Below are 20,920 nucleotides of genomic sequence, written 5' to 3'. Positions count from 1 at the left end.
AACGGGCTTCTGATTCTTCTTGAGTTCTCCAGCATCTGTATCATCTGACGAGACAAACACAGATTCAATATTCATCAACAGTATACTATGTGTATAGATTCTGAATGCAAGAACACCTTACAAGTTATCAAGATGTGAAAAAAATTCTTACTCAATATTTTTTGTCTTGTTTTCAATAAAAGCATCCTTAAAACAACATACATTTACTTGAGAAGCAAAAGTGTGTAAAATATGTCTTTTCAGAAAATTTCACTTCGCTAATTGAATTTCATGTTTTAAGCATCCAGTAAACGTCACTAAATAAATTGACTGACATGACAGGTCTTGTTTCTTATTTATTGAAAGGACATTTTAGATATTTCCAATTAGATTGTTTATCAGCCAGTTTATTAAATAAATCAGAGTGTGAACATGAATTATTGGAAGTACCTTTTTCTGTTCGTCGTCGGAATGAGAGTTTTCGCCTCCGCAGTTTTTTGAAGCCGACGCAGTCTGAATCATCGCTGCTCGGTGATCCAGGAATCATGTTCGTCTGTTCAGGAAAATACATACACACACACACACACACACACACGCGCACGCACACACACACACACACACACACACACACACACACACACACACACACACACACACACACACACACACACACACACCTTAATGAACTGGGAAAAATACTGTACCAGTTCAGCTTAACATGTTTAGAATTCATGTGAGAGCAGTTTACATGAGTGTGTGTGTGTGTGTGACTCACATCTCTGAGGTTAAAGGTGATTTCCAGGTTGCTCCAGAAGTAGTCGGAGAACTCTGGGTACATGTCCAGCACCTCCAGAACATCATCTCTGTGGATCTTATGGAGGTCACAGTACGTCAGCGCTCTCACATCTGCATTCGATTTCCCCGGCCGCATGTACAGGTTGGTGGGCTCACCGAATATATCATTTTTTCCTTTAAGACACATAAAACGACAGTCGGAGACATCTGTAAACCTACTGTACAGTCATATTCAGTAAAAACAATCATAGTAAATGTGTAAGACATAATGTACAGTCATCCAGACATTATCTCAAAATAAATCCAAATTGTGTGGTCAGAATTCTGAAGGTTGACCGGCTGACTGCTCATTATCCTGCTTTTTACACAGCTACTTACCAAATGAATTACTAAATGGACATGAAACAATGACTTGAGTTGAAATTATGTTATTATGTGAGAGGAAAGAGATCACAGAATCTGCAGAAACAGCTGAATTCCACCTCCGGTTTGCAGTCCTGCTTGTGTTTTGTGAAAATGACCATCTGGCTGCTCATTATCCTGCTTATTACACGACTACTCACCAAAAACATGATTAAATGCACATGAAACGTTGATTTGAATTGAAATTATTTTATCAGCGTACTTGTAGAGATCGCAAAGTAATATGAGAAGCATGAAAGACTCAAAATACCCGGAAGGCCGTCAAAAAATCAATTTGTCTCCGAAAGTACAGTCATACTTTAGAAATATGGCACAATTGGCCAATCAGTATCAAGTATTAGATTTATTTGCCCATTTTCTTTAATTAGCAGTGTATATTAAGAGTTACACAATACAAACTTTTTACATGGCTCTCTGTCATTCTCATATTTATGCCTATTTATTTGGTAAGTAACACTGTAACTAGCGGCTCTTCTTCATGTCGGGTTTACTGATCACCCTGTCAAAGTTTAATTTGCGATAACAATCGGTTGACTGTACATTATGTCATGCTCTGTTGGTGGTGGGGGGTTGTACTTGCTTGTTTTGATTATTGGACGGGGAGTTTTTTTAAAAACACCACTTTTACTGGTGGCATGTTATGTCTACGGTGAAACCATTAGGAATTAGAGGTCGACCGATAGTGGATTTTGCTGATACTGATAACTAAGGTGGTGGAAAAGGCCAATAACCGATTAATCAGTTTTTAGAAACAATTCTTAGTCTTTCCATTCAGTGATGGGTACAGACATAGAGGCTACAAAAGACCAAAATAAAAAATAAATAAATCCCAGATGCAGTTTATTAATCAACTAAAATCCCAATAATAACCAGAAAAAAATGAAGAGTTGCTCCACAACACAGGATTTTTAACGATAAAAAAGCCCAAAACACACCGAGGACTCTTGTTTTGAAATGACGGACTCATGGCTTCGTTGCATGCTCTATATTTAAGTATTTTCAGAATTAAGCATTTTATAGCCTATATATTCACCAGAAGAAGTTTAACCCTTGTGCGACCTTTGGGACATTTTTGTCTTTTTCTTTTTAGTTTTTTCGATCATTTTGGCTGTGTTAATGCCAACGGCATGCATTTTGCCAAAGGTGTGAAATTTTGGGGGAATTTTGATATTTTCAACCTCAGTTCCTATAATAAATCTATAATACACTGTGTACACAAAATAGTTACACTCAAAAATGTCCCCATTGAAACTCATTAAAACTGCAATATTTGATCCCAGTGCCATTAAAGCATAAAATCATGAATTCTATGATATTATGCTGTCATTCTGGAGCCCTGTCTTCAACATTTACATTTTTTATATTTTCCACCAGATGGCGTCATTTTTCTAATGTTTAGCCTATGGAGCAAATACAAGCTTTTTTCCTATTTTCTGTTTGCTGTATTATAGAGCACTGCAGGACAATTGAATAAATGATGCAGCTAAAGTTGTGTGGGTGTGTTTGTATGGATGTCAGAGTGTGTTTTGTATGTGTGTGCGTGTGTGTGTGTGTGTGTGTGTGTGTGTGTAAAAAACAACAGTGGCATTATATAAACAAACTGGCATTTAAAGGGATAAAATCCTGAAAATGAATGAATATTTGGTAGTTATGATCAGGACTGATGTTGGTTAAAAAAATTAACTCATTGAAAGTGGAAAATAATATTAATATATAATATTATTATGGCAGTTTTTTGACGTGAACATTTTTGTCCTCTAAGGACCTCTGAGTAACTTTTTTTTATTGACGCACAAGGGTTAATGAGGAATAAGGTTTATTATTATTCACAAGACACTTACAGTACAGTCACATTTATCTTTGCATGCTCTCGCTTCAATTTAGAACACTTGATTATGGATGAATATTGTCAATGATGAAAGATATAGATACAGCAAATCACCACATGATTGTTTTTATTTCACCTCTAAAGGCCGCTGTTATATTGTAGATCTACTGTAACTGTTCTAACTGAAAAATCTTCCAGTACCGGTCACAGAGGAATTAAACTAGATCTTTGCTGATAACCGATAGTTCAGTTAGGACAACTCTCGAGTAGTTTTGACAAAATAGTTTATTGTGTAAATGGTATTGAGAGTAGGTTTGGTCTTGGCGGACTAGATCTGCTTACACATGCAGCTTCTGCTGCTGCTTAACATGGTCAATACACTGCTGCTGTCCAGTATGGTGGTATGTAAGCAGATCTAGGCAGGGGGAGCTGGGGAGATGGAGGGTGAATGCCATATAACACTGTGCTGTTGGACTGTAGTCAAAGCTGTAGAGGTGTATGATAATGTTATAAAACACAGGGTTGTAACCACCGTAGACATTGAGGGGAACTCAATATTCTTGATGAACAGATTTATAAACAAACATTTGTTGATATACTTGATCAAACAACAGTCGCACATCCTTCACAGTGCAGGCCTACCTAATATAGCCACCACGACGTCTCCACGTAAGATCTCGATGGATCCGCGTGAGATGAAGTACAATGCGGTGAGGACATCTCCAGCATGCACCAGCGTGTCTCCAGGCGGGGCGTGTGTAGTCTTAAATTTCATGGCCAGCGCCCGCAAACACCCTTTACTGGAACCCTTGAATGCTTTACAATTCTGCAGGAGAGTTCGGTTCAGATGCAGACAGATATCGGCCTGGAGACACTCCGGGAAACCTTTCAACACCTGTGACATGAGAGTAAATGCAGATTAAACTAAAAAACTATTAAAGGGATCGTTCACCCCAAAATTAAAATTCTCTCATCATTTACTCACCCTCATGCCATCCCAGATGTGTATGACTTTCTTTCTTCAGCAGAACACAAGTGAAGATTTTTAGAAGAATATCTCAGCTCTGTTGGTCCTTACAATGCAAGTGAATGGTGACCAGAACTTTAAAGCTCTAAAAATCACATAAAGCAAACATAAAAGTAATCCATAAACAGGATTATAGGTGTTGTTGGGAAACAGAGCAATATTTCAGTAATTTTTTACTCTAAATCTCCACTTTAACTTTCACAAAAGTGAAAGTTAAATTGAAGATTTAGAGAAAAAAGGATTTAAATATTGTTCTGTTTCTCAACCACACCTTTTATATTGCTTCTGAAGATATTAATTGAACCACTGGAGTCACATGGATTACTTTTATATTTCCAGTATGTAATTTTTGTAGCTACAAAGTTCCGGTCACCATTCACTTGCAGTGTATGAGCTGAGATATTCAACTAAAAATCTTCATTTGTGTTCTGCAGAAGAAAGAAAGTTATGCATATCTGGGATGGCATGAGGGTGAGTAAATGATGAGAGTATATTTGTTTCTGGGTGAACTATCCCTTTAAAACCTCAAAGGTGCCTTTGAAGTTAGTTCAAAAGTGAAATATCATACATATATGGGCGTTTCTTCAACTTCAGTCGTGCTTTTAGTACAGTGGACTTCTTTAACAATGTCCAACAGTGTGTGTTCATGCATCACAGGAGATTTATGTCATTCAAGTCATGAAAATTCCCACCACAGTGTCATTTCCAGCACATCTCCAATTCTGTATTGTGTTTAATAGAATTCTGTGCTGAAATGACACTGATGGAAATGACATTTATTATGTTTTATTGTTTTATTTATTTATAAAATGACCGACTCTTTTGTCTTGCTTGTCATTGCAGATGTGTTTACAATTTCATAGCTTATATTTTATGCATCATAAATACACACAATTAAATAATATTTTCACACTTTTTGCATAATTTGTTGAAATTACAGCTTGATTGTTAAAAAATATTCTACTCGCAAGTGATATTTCCCGTGATTTTTCTTTGTTTTGTCTGATATTTCATCTCTGACACTTTTGTTCACTTGGTTAACAAGTACACTAACTTTTGAACAAAACTTTATTAGGGGACAAATTGTTTGGTGTGCTGTAAATAATGCCACAAATGTGGGAAAGCCATAATTTTTGAACAATTGGTAGAAATAAATTGGTAACACTTTACTTTAATGTGTTCGTTACACATATTACATGTATTTACTATAGTAATAACAGTCAATTATGCGTAATTACAAGCAACTAACCCTAAACCAAACCCTTACCCTATCCCTAAACCTATAGTAAGTACATGTTGTTAATTAGTAATAATCAGTAATTACTTGTGTAATTACACTGTAACAAGGGCACTTTAAAATAAAGTGTAACCAGTCATTTTCACACCATAAATATTGAAAAGGTTTAGATTTATTTAACTCTTTGTTTAGATGATCATCATAGTGTAAAACATGTTATAACTAGTATTTCATAGTTTCATATTAAAAAGTCGGGGTCCGGGACAAGACCGAAATAGTCAAATCTATACTGTACATTCTATACTGTAAATTAAAAAAAGTACCCAAAATAAATAAACAAGGCCTGGTAAAAAGTTTTCAATTAAATTTTAATGAGGCCTTCATATTTAAAAAATATTAATAAAGTTTTATTTTTAAGTTTCAACATCTCGGACATTAAATTGCCAAAATTTGAAGAAGTTTCTCACTTGAAAGACCTCAGATCATTCCATTATCACCCATATTTCAGCTCTCACTCTAATATCATATGCTAACAATATATTTCCTCATTATAAAGAAAAAGAGAGAGAATTTCATCCAGCGGCACACCGATCATAACAGCTGTGATTGTCCAATCAGAACGCTCCACTGCTTCTTAATGAGAAGACCTCACAGGCTGAGCAGGAACAGGCATGATCATTTTTATTCTTTACTTCAATGAATATGTATTATCATAACAATTCTGCATTTGGGGCAGGTCATTTTGGGAGGAAAAGATGCTCTACTGAAAGTAAATTGAATCAAACTTGGCTTGTAAAACAAAAAAAAGACAGATTTTACCATAAAGGAAAGTTACTGTATGCAAAGATGTCTGTTGACTCACAGCGTTCATGTCGATGCCGTTAGTGTAAGACCAGGCGTGTTGGAAATATTCCTCCAGTCTCTGTCGCAGTGGGTTTGGAATCTGATGAAAGCGGATGAACTCTCTCACACGGAGCATCTGAGTGTGATAACGGGCCGTTCCGGAATACAGCCGCTGGATGATGGCCGACACATTTCCGAAGATACTGGCGTACATGAGCGCTGAGGAATGATGGGAAGAGTACCAATAAACATCTTACAGCTTATCACACAAGTACTTGATTCAACAATATCCTGCATAAAGAATATGTTATTTTGCGACATAAAGACCCTTATAAAAAGCACTGTGGTGGAACCATGGTGCTGAATGACTGCCATGCTTATATACTAAGGTATTTAAAGAATTCAAAAAATAATATGGTATTACCACCAGTGCTGGGCAGATTACATCTGAATTGTAATCTGGTACTGATTACATACTATACGACTAAAATTGAAGTCAGTAATATAATCTATTGGATTGCATTTTATAGGTAATCTAATCTAATTGCTATTAGAATACTTTTAAATACTTCCATGCATTTGAACAGGATAAACCATTTTGACATAATGTTGCTTAAATGCATTAAAGAAAACTTACTTAATAGATCAAAATAGGAAACTGTAAACGATTTTGTGTGTGTGTGTTTTACTCGCTATTTGTTTCAGATTGAAATAAAAAAAGGCACTTAAAATGTTCTTACTTGGACAATTTTGGCTTTACAAGTGCCATCCATGAGTGGTAACAGATCAGACCATATTTGTAAAAAATAATCACAAAAGCAAAAGTGCATTCATTTGCATTTTTGAAGTAGAATTAAAAAAAGCGATTCACAAAACTAAAAACTATCGTAACTGAACTCATGCAGTCTGTTGGATTACACTGTGAATATGAACACACAGAGTGATAATTCAGATAATGATTCAGATGTGTTTACTGTAGATATGCAATGTAAAGGAAACATGCATGCACATCTCCAAATGCTTCTTTGGATTTGACGTGGAATCGTTTGCAGTGGATAGGATATAACGTTTGCCCTGTGTGTCCTTAAAGTGAAATTATTTTTGTAAATCTAGTGGTCAAACGCTGAGTAAAACCAGACTAATTGTAGCCAACTGGCTAATAACTATTATCAGCACAGGGGATCAATGAATTCTTAACATTAAAAAATAACTGTATTCAAACTACGAGTATTTTAAATAGCAATTTTATCTACTTACAAGTACTTGGTTTTTGTAATCTTATTATGTAATCCAGGTTACATGTGTTAATGCATGTCGACAAAAACAATGGACTCATTTTCATTAGTCACAGCATGTATACACACATAGATGGGTTTAGTGTCAGTCGTTATACGCCACATAAAATGACCTCTACGAAAGTGTCTTGATTGAAAGCAGCACGATTATTCTGCTGTTTCCCTCTGATGTTACTGACCGTGGGCTTTACACTGACTGTACTTGAAGCAGGTGGGCAGCACTACAGTATGAATCACACTACAAAAGCAGCAGGAATACAACATCAAAAATAGCAACTACAGAATCTCCTACACACACATCTGATCCCTTCTTAAACAGAAAAATCTTTTTTTTTTTCATTGTGATCATTTTCATGACAATTAAGCACATTTCCCCCACATTAAATTATCACTACTATGATATAACAAAATATGTGACTATGTGTATAGGTGAGACCGGGGCTAGTTGTCACATGGGGAAGTTGTCACAGGGGCTATATATCACAGTGGCAATGAGATTTGGAGTCAAAAGTGCAACTGTGCAAATGTGCATTTTCTCTAGCAGAGGTTCAGTATGTTAGTTTCAATTGAAAGTGGAATTTACCGACACCAATAACTACAGTGATGCAAAAGAATGATAAAAGATTCATCATAAAAAAGGAAGTCCAAAATGAGGAAAATCCCAGATGCATGTTTGCAACCAAAATGAAGATGCACAACAAACACATAAATGAAGTTATGGTGCATAACGTGGGACTTTTAATTACAAACTAGCCCAAAATACACCGGCGACTCTTATTTTGCAATGTCTGTGCTTCCAGCTCACACAAACACACAAGGGAAACAAAACATGCTCTCTTACAATTGTCTACAATGTATTACAATATAAACACTATGAAGTACCTCATCAATAGTCGAACATCTGTGATCGCTTGTCAGTTGTCATATGTCTTTTTTCTAACATTTTGCATTAATAATCATGAATTAGTCCATAAACAGTGAGGGTGACAGAGTCTTGGCTCCGTAACAATGCTCTGCATGTAAATATTCACCAAATTAAGCTTTCTGTAGCCTATATATTCACCAGATGAAGGGTTTTTGCCACGGAGTAACACGGAGGATTTCAAAATAATTTTAAAAAACTATCGGCAACTATCGGAAACGATTTTTGCCGATAGCCGATAGTGCCAAAAAGCAAGTTGAGAGTGAACTATTTTTTGGAGGCAGATTTTTACAGAAATGTGTTCCTAGGACAAAGATGTTTTGTACAGGTCATAAATGTACGATTGTCGATTTAAAGAGAAGTGTAGATTTTGTTTTTTGTTCTCACCCCGCAATGTTCACATGACATCTATAACACTGGTTTAATAGCAGGTTCCATTGTGACAACTTACCCCGCATAGTGTGACAATATGCCCCAAAAATATTAACTCTCAAAAATATACCTATCCTAAGAAATATTCATGTGACAACTAGCTCCTGTCTTCACTACATACAGTATATAATTTTAAATTGCATTTATACATTTGATTTGATACATTGTATCAAATCATCATTTTCAGTTATTCAGCTGATTGCTACAGTCTAATAACGTCAATTTTGATCATATGTGATTAAATGGGTTTAATACAATTAGTTATCTTGTTTCAGATTGAAGAGGTCATCTTAAATTAGTCCTTTTGAACTTTTTACCGTTGAAACGTGACTCTGCGTCGCTGATGATAAATGCTTCTGTCGCCCATATAAAACGGAAATTACTCCACAGTAATTGAGGTCTGATTTATGCGCTGCAGCAACATTTAACTGGCAATTTATCATTAACTACTGCGGTAAATACCTACAAAAAAGGAGCATTTATGTTGATTTGTTCACCAAAAATTAAAAAGGGACATTTTCAGCGTGTGATGAGGTTTGATCATTTCATACACACAACAAAGAGGTCTTCTAATGACATGCAAAGAAAAACAAACACGTCTAATGAAGGTTTAATCTGAACTGAAACAGCATTTGGGATGAACGTCAGGATTCAGATGTGCTTTTATGAGTAAATGAAGCTCCCTTTTCTTGTCCTGACCTGTAAGGGTGTTCAAAAATATAGGCAATTACTTGCACCTCTTTTTGTGACCAGTGTTGGGTACGTTTCTCAAAAATGATCAGTGATAAATTACTATTACAAATGACTAATTATCCACTATACTGAATATTACCAATTGACACTATACAATTAGGCTGTATCTGTGAACATTACTTAACATTATTAGTTAACATAAACTAGCCATAAACAATACTGTTAATTTCAATACTAATATATATATATTTTTTTAATTGAAAGTTGTACATATTAACATTAGGTAATGCATGATGAAGTACCATGAACAATTGCATTTTTTATAAATTAGCATTAACCCAGATTTTGCTTTTTCCACTGAACAGATTTTAACTAATGTCTATATTTTCTCCTTGCATTATTTTCATTGTCCTTCAGGTGTCACAGAAACACAAACAGACGTACATATCAACATAATTCATGTTTTAAATGTATTTTACATAAAATGATTTTATTAAAAAAAAATATGTTTAACCTACATAAATTACTGAAAAGTAATTAACTTAGTAATTTATTAATTATATGATCAAAATAATTTTAAATATAATGTTTTACACTACTTTATGGCTAAAAAGTAATTAGATTTCAGTAAATAATTATTTTGTATTCAGATTGCACCCAACACTGTTTTTGACATCAGTGAGTTCAGGTTCACATGTCATAACCCCAAGAAAAGTTAAATAAATATTATTCTTTATTATATTCATATTTGAATGTATTTATTATATTATTTAAATTTATTAAAGTTATTATATTGTCACATTATTTAAATTAATTACATTTAAATAATAATATTCACAATATTAAAGTCATGATATTTATGAGAGTAACACAAATTAAATAATCTATAAAAATACTTTTTTCCCCCTTAAAAATATGTTTGAAACTAATGATTATGGTCATTAAATCCTGAACGTTAATGTGTGATACACTCTCAGAAAAATAAATAAATAAATAAATAAAAATAATAATAATAATAATAATAATATATATATATATATATATATATATATATATATATATATATATATATATATATATATATATATATATATATATATATTTATTTTTTTTTTTTGTTTTTGTTTTTGACATTTAAGAGTTATTAATTCAACACTTTTGTTCAAAATGAAAAAAAAAAAAACTAAAACACGACGGAAGAAAAAATTCATACTAGTTTAGAATTTTCATTTGGGGTGAACTATCTCTTTAAATGTAATCTATGCATTCATGACCATTTCAATCATCCATACAAACCTAAACTATTTCTTAAAGAACCTGGCATAAGTGTTTTTTTTTTAAAGAGATTTCTTTTCATCATATATATATACATATATATTGAACCATACTCACATCCTATCAGCATGACACAGATGGAGAAGATCTTTTCTGAGTTGGTGTTTGGCGACACGTTTCCGAACCCCACGCTTGTTAAACTGCTGAAGGTGAAGTATAAAGCGGTCACGTATTTGTCCTTAATGGAGGGTCCTGATCCCTTGATACTGGAGTTAACATTTTTTCCCAGCTGTACGCCCAGCGAGTGCAGCCAGCCAATGGAACCGTTGTGCTCCATGTTTCCGATGGCATACCAGATGCAAGCCAGCCAATGAGCGATCAGGGCGAAGGTGCACATGAGCAGGAAGAGAACGGCCGCACCGTACTCAGAGTAACGGTCCAGTTTACGTGCAACCCGGACGAGTCGTAACAGACGTGCCGTCTTGAGCAGACCAATGAGGGTGGTCGTCTTGAAAGAGAGAATATACATGTTAAAGTTGATGTAACTTTTCAATGTTAAAACTCCTTCTCATATCCTAGCTTAATATGCAAAGTCAATGCAAAGTCAGTATTAGTTCATATGCAAAGTCAACTATATGCAAAGTCAATATTAGTTCATATGCAAAGTCAACTCTATGCAGTCAATATTAGTTCATATGCAAAGTCAATGCAAAGTCAGTATTAGTTAATATGCAAAGTCAACTCTATGCAAAGCCAATATTAGCTAATATGCATAGTCAACTCTATGCAAAGTCAATATTAGTTCATATGCAAAGTCAACTAAATGCAAAGTCAATATTAGTTCATATGCAAAGTCAACTCTATGCAAAGTCAATATTAGCTAATATGCATAGTCAATTCTATGCAAAGTCAATATTAGTTCATATGCAAAGTCAACTATATGCAAAGTCAATATTAGTTCATATGCAGTCAACTCTATGCAAAGCCAATATTAGCTAATATGCATAGTCAACTCTATGCAAAGTCAATATTAGCTAATATGCATAGCCAACTATATGCAAAGTCAATATTAGTTCATATGCAAAGTCAATGCAAAGTCAGTATTAGTTCATATGCAATGTCAACTCTATGCAAAGTCAATATTAGTTCATATGCAAAGTCAATATTAGTTCATATGTCAATAGTCAATTCATATGCAAAGTCAATATTAGTTCATATGCAAATTCAGCTTTATGCAAAGTCAATATTAGTTCATATGCAAAGTCAACTCTATGCAAAGTCAATATTAGTTAATATGCAAAGTCAATGCAAAGTCAGTATTAGTTCATATGCAAAGTCAACTCTATGCAAAGTCAATATTAGCTAATATGCATAGTCAACTCTATGCAAAGTCAATATTAGTTCATATGCAAAGTCAACTAAATGCAAAGTCAATATTAGTTCATATGCAAAGTCAACTCTATGCAAAGTCAATATTAGCTAATATGCATAGTCAACTCTATGCAAAGTCAATATTAGTTCATATGCAAAGTCAATGCAAAGTCAGTATTAGTTCATATGCAAAGTCAACTCTATGCAAAGCCAATATTAGCTAATATGCATAGCCAACTATATGCAAAGTCAATATTAGTTCATATGCAAAGTCAATGCAAAGTCAGTATTAGTTCATATGCAATGTCAACTCTATGCAAAGTCAATATTAGTTCATATGCAAAGTCAATATTAGTTGATATGCAAAGTCAATTCTATGCAAAGTCAATATTAGTTCATATGCAAATTCAGCTTTATGCAAAGTCAATATTAGTTCATATGCAAAGTCAACTCTATGCAGTCAATATTAGTTAATATGCAAAGTCAATGCAAAGTCAGTATTAGTTCATATGCAATGTCAACTCTATGCAGTCAATATTAGTTAATATGCAAAGTCAATGCAAAGTCAGTATTAGTTAATATGCAAAGTCAACTCTATGCAAAGTCAATATTAGCTAATATGCATAGTTAACTCTATGCAAAGTCAATTTTAGTTCATATGCAAAGTCAACTCTATGCAAAGTCAATATTAGCTAATATGCATAGTCAACTCTATGCAAAGTCAGTATTAGTTCATATGCAAAGTCAACTCTATGCAAAGCCAATATTAGCTAATATGCATAGTCAACTATATGCAAAGTCAACATTAGTTCATATGCAAAGTCAATGCAAAGTCAGTATTAGTTCATATGCAATGTCAACTCTATGCAAAGTCAATATTAGTTCATATGCAAAGTCAATTCTATGCAAAGTCAATATTAGTTCATATGCAAATTCAGCTTAATGCAAAGTCAATATTAGTTCATATGCAAAGTCAACTCTATGCAGTCAATATTAGTTAATATGCAAAGTCAATGCAAAGTCAGTATTAGTTAATATGCAAAGTCAACTCTATGCAAAGTCAATATTAGCTAATATGCATAGTCAACTCTATGCAAAGTCAATATTAGTTCATATGCAAAGTCAATTCTATGCAAAGTCAATATTAGTTAATATGCAAATTCAGCTTTATGCAAAGTCAATATTAGTTAATATGCAAAGTCAACTCTATGCAAAGTTAATATTAGTTCATATGCAAAGTCATTTGAAGAATGAACCAATTACATGGTAGTAGAGATGGACAAACATTGGAGTCAGTGTTCTCTGTTCATATATATATAAGGAAATCGTTTATTTTAAAGTCGGACTATGTATGATTTTTTTGGTTAAAAATGAACAAACTGCCATTATTGATTGAATACATCAGCAATCAGTGTTCAAAACAGTGTTCTTACCTTACCCCGATTCACTACTGTAAGCCTATAAAAAAGAATTGTATTTTGAGCTGTCAGGTTCAATTTGAGGCGAAATCGCTGGCTCATGACGTTCATCCTTGCGTCATTACGTCATGTCTGCACACACAGGACAGAAGTGCTGGCTGTCTCATGTTCCGGCTGGAGAAACTAACTACGCCGTTCAACTCAGTTTAGTCACAATCACACAGTTCGGGACAGCATCGCTGCAGTCCAGATGGATGTTTACCTGTTATTCGTTTGACAAAGTTGTTTACCTGCTATAATGCTTGGATATGTTTTCTGGTAGGGTTGTTGAAGCTTATATTGCTTGTCATGCTTTTATGAATCGAACATTACTCGTGTGTTAACTGATACATTGTCTGGTGAAGTTACTGTGACATGTTTAAAATGCATGTAATTGTTTTATTGCATATTTAAGCATATTATTTTCACATTTCAAAAAGTATATTTTATCCCCATCATTAATGAATCCTCATTTTATTTTTTTTATTTACGGTGTTATTGTGTGCATTGCATAGACATGCTATTGTAGTAACTGAGGCTGGACAATATAGTATAACAATAATAAAGTCTTCTATTGAACTCGTATCAGCCATATCCCATATCCTTCAATTTAACCTCTTAAATTGAAAATTGTAGTACAATTCAAACATTAATAGTAGATAAAACACTTTAATAATCATATTAAGATCTACTGGTGGTGGCTGAGGAGAGTCCCCTGCTCTCTGTTTAAAAGTGCTTTGAGTGTCGTGTCAGATTTAAGTGTAAAATTCATTCAAATATATAAATAAGAGTGTTGTTTATCTTCATCAAAGCAATTAATATTTCCATTTCAAATGTTTAATCATATAACATAATATCAACATGAAAATAGCACGTTATGACTCCGGCTCGTCATGAACACAGGTGATCCAGGTAAGCTCAAATCATGAGATTCATCCACCAGAAGAGCAGTGCCGAAACACAACTGACGTAAATCGTTCTTCCGCAAATTGCTTGCAATTTTAAATTTCAACCACAGATGTCGCTAGAGAGCACAAAGTTACGTAGTGCAGCTTTAACTGATTTATTTACATGAACTGTCTGAAAGAAATGATTCACTTAAATGATTTGTTTTCCCAGCACTACATGAGAGGGAGAGGACGGTTTAGGTGAGCGTGTTTGATTCTTCCCTCGATGTCATCGCTGTGTTCATAATACAGTGTGACAAATGAACTGTTTCGTGAAGCCACAGCGCTACTCGCTGGAAAATATACACTATATTGCCAAAAGTATTCGCTCACCCATCCAAATAATTGAATTCAGGTGTTCCAATCACTTCCATGGCCACAGGTGTATAAAATGAAGCACCTAGGCATGCAGACTGCTTCTACAAACATTTGTGAAAGAATGGGCCGCTCTCAGGAGCTCAGTGAATTCCAGCGTGGTACTGTGATAGGATGCCACCTGTGCAACAAGTCCAGTCGTGAAATTTTTTCTCGCTGCTAAATATTCCACAGTCAACTGTCAGTGGTATTATAACAAAGTGGAAGCGATTGGGAATGACAGCAACTCAGCCACGAAGTGGTAGGCCATGTAAAACAGAGCGGGGTCAGTGGATGCTGAGGCGCATAGTGCGCAGAGGTCGCCAACTTTCTGCAGAGTCAATCGCTACAGACCTCCAAAGTTCATGTGGCCTTCAGATTAGCTCAAGAACAGTGCGTAGAGAGCTTCATGGAATGGGTTTCCATGGCCGAGCAGCTGCATCCAAGCCATGCATCACCAAGTGCAATGCAAAGCGTCGGATGCAGTGGTGTAAAGCACGCCGCCACTGGACTCTAGAGCAGTGGAGACGCGTTCTCTGGAGTGACGAATCACGCTTCTCCATCTGGCAATCTGATGGACGAGTCTGGGTTTGGCGGTTGCCAGGAGAACGGTACTTGTCTGACTGCATTGTGCCAACTGTGAAGTTTGGTGGAGGGGGGATTATGGTGTGGGGTTGTTTTTCAGGAGCTGGGCTTGGCCCCTTAGTTCCAGTGAAAGGAACTCTGAATGCTTCAGCATACCAAGAGATTTTGGACAATTCCATGCTCCCAACTTTGTGGGAACAGTTTGGGGATGGTCCCTTCCTGTTCCAACATGACTGCGCACCAGTGCACAAAGCAAGGTCCATAAAGACATGGATGAGCGAGTTTGGTGTGGAAGAACTTGACTGGCCTGCACAGAGTCCTGACCTCAACCCGATAGAGCACCTTTGGGATGAATTAGAGCGAAGACTGCGAGCCAGGCCTTCTCGTCCAACATCAGTGTCTGACCTCACAAATGCGCTTCTGGAAGAATGGTCAAAAATTCCCATAAACACACTCCTAAACCTTGTGGAAAGCCTTCCCAGAAGAGTTGAAGCTGTTATAGCTGCAAAGGGTGGGCCGACGTCATATTAAACCCTATGGATTAAGAATGGGATGTCACTTAAGTTCATATGCATCTAAAGGCAGATGAGCGAATACTTTTGGCAATATAGTGTAGCTCGGTACTGGAAAAGCGACACTATTGTGAAAATAGACGGTCACGCTACTGAAAAATGTAAAGTTATTAGCGCTGCTACTTTAAGCGAACTACTCCCCAACAATGTTTACTATGAACATGTACCAATAACGTTTGACAACCGCAAAGTCACAATATGTCTTAATTTTGAACCAAATTTCTATTGTTTTATATTTGAAATTTATCAAAATTTTGGTAAAAAACTGGTATGATTTTTTGTAAAACTCCTTTGAACTGATTTACATTGAAAAAAAAAAACTATACAAATTAAAAAATGTTCAGCTTGCAAAGAGTGTTTGTGGAATCTTTCTTTATATAAAATACCAAATAAATGCATAATATTTAGCACTTTTAAGTGTGACTTAAATGAATATTCCAGGTTCAAAAATTTTTTTTAATCAACAGCATTTGTGGTATAATGTTGATTACTACAAAAATGAATTTCGACTCATCGAAAGATTTGTTTCATAAAAAAAAAAAAAAGAGGAAAAAACGAGATTAGAGTGACGCACTTACAATGGAAGTCAATGGGGCCAATTTTTGGAGGGTTTAAAGGCAGAAATGTGAAATCTTATAAAAGCATAAAAGTAATCAATACCATAAATGCTGTCGATTGAGCTTAACCCGAAATATTCCACTTTTTTTATATTTGAAAATGTAAAAATGACATATCATCACAAGATCACGTCTGTGTGTTTTTGGCATGATGCCTCTCACCTCTGTACTCGCCTCCTCCCCGTCGCGATATATGAGCAGGTCAAAGGGGATGGCGGCGACCATGTCGATGAGGAACCAGCCTTTGAAGTAATGCACGGCGATGCGAAGTGGGTGACTCACCACTTCATCGTTGGCATTGACATATGTGGTGCGGAAGTTTATGACTATGTCGATGATAAACATGATGTCCACGATGAGGTCGACCACACTGAGCGGACTGCAGGAGTAAATGCAGTTTTTCACACCCTCGTCTAGCAGGAACGCGGCGGAGTACGGTGTCAGAATGGCCGTGTAGATGACCAGCAGCAGGATCAGCCAATCCCAGACGGCTTTAAACGGGCTGTAGTGCAGAACCGTCCACTTGTGAATGCGTGGAGCCTGGAGTTTATACTCGGGGAGAACATCAGCGCCCAGTGACAACACCTGTACAACAACAGAGGGCAAAATATTTACTCAAAATTCACTAAAAGAATTGAGAACACAACGTCTGTGGCAAAATATCACCCGATTCATCATTCCGGCCGATATATGAGTTTATCACTAATTCAAAACCACTCAAGATCTATAATCTCAGAACTGAAATAAACTGCAATGAAATAAACATTGTAGCTTATTTCACACACAAAATGTAGTGTTTATAACACTGGCACACTAGATAGGGAGGGTGAACTTACACAAGCGTGATGTGTTGGTGTACGAGAGAAGTTAACCTCTCATGACCTCTGATGATGGTCTTATATAAAGTGCTCGTGTTGCTTTAGGTGAAATTCTCTCAGACTGACAGTGTTTTCTCTGCTGTGTGTGTGAGTGAAGCCAACAAATGAACGCCGCCCTGAGTCGGAAGTGGGTAATTTGTGCGCCTGCTGCCTTCCTTGGTTGTGGTAGCCGTTTCTCAGACTCTCCAGAATCGAACCCTGATTCCCCGTTACCCGTGGTCACCATGGTAGGTGCCTAAAGTACCATCAGAAGTTGATAGTGCAGACATTAGAATGCATGTATGCTTAAATGAGAGTGAAACTGATTGCGTGAACACAACAAAACCTGTCAAGAACATGCACAGGTCATATGTCACAAGAGCAATTGCTGTTTTTGCTTGAAGAAAAATATATGACATTTTATTTTATTTATTTATTTATTTATTTGCTGCATTGTGGCAATTAAAAACATTTCCCCCAAAATTCTCATTACTGTAATGGACACATTTTTTTAATCCCATTAATATAATGTGAAAAAACAAATTATATTAATATTAATATATACATAAAGGTAGTATTTGTTGTATGGCTTTACTTAAATGCTGATAAATGCTTTAAATAATAATAATAATAATAATAATAATAATAATAATAATAATAATAATACATTGTTTTACAATCATCAATAATGATTAATGACAAATATAATCAAAAGTAAAACTTCCAGAGTAATTACATTTTTATTATATATATATATATATATATATATATATACTTTTCTTACATTACAGTAATGACAATGATTATTTTTGTCATTTATAAATTAAATAAATAATTTTTTTGTTGCATTACGATGCTGAAAATGTAGGGGGAAATGAATAAAATATTATGATAATAATGTCACATTGCAAAAAATCTTAACAGTACAAAAATAGACTTTCTTTACATTTTATGTTACTTATTTTTTTTAATTTACTTTCATTTTTTGGGGACATGTGACCCTTGAAATCTTTTAATTTGATATAAATTTACTGAATTAATATAAAAAAAAATGCCACTAAATCAATCCAGCATATGTGAGATAAGTAATTCTGCATGTGTAAATACATCTAGAAAACACACATGAAGATAATCGAATGTAATGAAAGAATTCTCGCTGTCAGGACGTCTATGACACGCTTAAGAGCGCCGACTGTTGCCATCTGCCGTTTGTGTTCAGTGCAACACAAAATCAACTTTTTTACTGAATCAGTGCACACAGAGACTATCAGACAATTTATTGCTTTGCTACTCTAATTAAAAAGACAATCCAAAACATATGTTTACAGGAATGAATTATCTGTAGAAGTAATTCCATTGAATCAACTATTCGTAAAACTACAGATATTGAAATTTAAAGATTGGGCGGATTTCTATTTTGTTCAATATATGTATAAAGCATGCAAGCATTTATTACCAAAAAATGTACAAAATATGTTTGCCATGAGAGAGAGTCATTATCATTTGAAAAGAAAATGTATATTTAAGAAAAGTGGAGCTTTTGTTGATCTGAAAAAATAGATGTAATACAATAAAGGGAGTGGAATTATGGAATAAGCTTAAAAATGTTGTAATACAGTTAAGAGAATGTTTAAAATGTATGTGTTTATAAAGTATGGAACAATGGGTCGATAGGAACATTGTATTGTGTATACATGTTTGTATAAATGTTAAAGCAAACTTAAATTTAAATTAATTATTTGTTAGGGTGAAGTTACATTTAATAATGTCACATGGCCGTCTTGCTCTTGTTATTTTTTTTGTTTATATTTTCTTTGTTTTCTTTGTATGAGTTGTGAATTTGAATGTAAATGGAAATATTTAAATAGAGAATATAAAATAGGGTCAGCATAACAAGCTTTGGCTTCAGCCTATTGCTTTTTGGCCATTTACATGAAAAATAAAATAAAAAAATACAAATAAAAAGATGATGCTGGTTTGATTGCATAACTGAAATGTTTAAATGCCAAAAAAAGAAAGAAAAGAAATTTAAATATTTAAATGAAATATATGAAAGGCACATCTACTATTGCAATCCTTCCTACTAAGAGACAAAAAACCCAGCTTTTTCCTAAAGCTGCGATTTCCTTTGGATGTGTTGAAATGTTTCAGCTTGTGTGACCAGACTGTATGCGACCGCCCAACCAGATAAGACATTCTAAACTATGAGCACGAAGTGAGAAGTATCACCGGTTTTTCTCCTAAACTTTATTCTTAATGCCTGCTACTTTGGCAGATTGGATGGTTGTGAATGAAGAAGTCATAAATGATCATTTACACTGCAAATATATCACAAAAAGCATTTGCAATTAAACGTGTGATTAAATGTGGACATTATTTCTGCACATGCAAAACCTTCAAATATGAATCATGTCTTTGAATGTGTTCCTCTAGTTGCTGAGTTATTATTTTTATCATCATAATAACTATAAACAGCAATAAAAAAATACAGAGTGAATATTAACCATGCATTTAACTGAATTCATTCATCTGCTCAACAAAATCACACACAGAATTGTCTTTAAAAGCAAACTCACAAAACCAGAAACCTTACCAACTTTCTTCAAAGCTTCATTTTAATTTGATCATCTCTACATACAGTATGTCTCAAGCAGTGTTGGGGGTAACATGTTATAAGTAATGTATGTTATGTAATCAGATTACTTTTTTCGAGTAACGAGCAAAGTAACACGGTATTATTTTTAAATTTTAGACCATAATATCGGAGTTACTTTTTAAATAAGTAACGCATTGCTTTTGTACACTTTTACTGTCCCTTTATTGTGATAAATCAGAAGTAAAAGTGTGCAAACTTCGGGGAGGGGACGTAATGCATGATGGGTATTGTAGTTCTAGAGAATGGGAGGCTTGATTACTAGAGATGTTCAATGAAGTTGTAGTATGTGTGCACATGATGGGCACTGCAGTTCTTGAGAGTATGAGCCATGCTTATCAGCGATGGGCAGAGCATAACAAGTCTTCTTTAAGCCCACCCTGAGATTTATGTTTTAAAAAGTGCAAAATATTGCTGGTAAAGGAATGTAAATCTGAACGCTTCGGTGGAATCCAGTTGTACTCATCATTTGCAGCAGTGGATTTTTTTTGCACTCAAACTTACATGAGCAGTTTTGCCGTTGTCATGACAATCACAGCAAGAGTTAAGAAATGTGTCCTCATAAGGCATGTAACATTCGGGTGAGTGAAACTTTGATTCTCGCAATTGATTTATGTAGGCTGCATTTAAATGTGTGTAAACACATATTTTCGTGGTATAATATAGCACAGGCATAAGTCTTCCACTGGCCACGGCATGATACACAGGGTGAAATATTCGCTCAATTCACTGACTTATGCAGCCGAACTGCTCCGTGT

At 34.9% G+C, this 20,920-nt stretch overlaps 1 protein-coding gene across 1 annotated transcript in view; it reads right to left on the bottom strand.

The window, feature by feature from the left end:
• Positions 1-20,920, bottom strand: part of LOC127434803 (potassium voltage-gated channel subfamily H member 2-like) — a 250,796-nt gene that overhangs the window by 8,869 nt on the left and 221,007 nt on the right. The window contains exons 6-12 of the mRNA XM_051687789.1: positions 16,815-17,237; positions 10,867-11,257; positions 6,152-6,351; positions 3,668-3,920; positions 755-948; positions 430-532; positions 1-44 (exon numbers count right to left, since the gene is read on the bottom strand). The exon at positions 1-44 is cut by the window's left edge and continues 244 nt beyond it. Coding sequence (XP_051543749.1) covers positions 1-44; positions 430-532; positions 755-948; positions 3,668-3,920; positions 6,152-6,351; positions 10,867-11,257; positions 16,815-17,237 — 1,608 coding nt within the window. The remainder of the gene's footprint in view (positions 45-429; positions 533-754; positions 949-3,667; positions 3,921-6,151; positions 6,352-10,866; positions 11,258-16,814; positions 17,238-20,920) is intronic.

This window comes from Myxocyprinus asiaticus, chromosome 44 (genome assembly GCF_019703515.2).
Source record: "Myxocyprinus asiaticus isolate MX2 ecotype Aquarium Trade chromosome 44, UBuf_Myxa_2, whole genome shotgun sequence".
Taxonomy (NCBI): domain Eukaryota; kingdom Metazoa; phylum Chordata; class Actinopteri; order Cypriniformes; family Catostomidae; genus Myxocyprinus; species Myxocyprinus asiaticus.
This window is presented reverse-complemented; position numbering and strand designations above follow the sequence as displayed.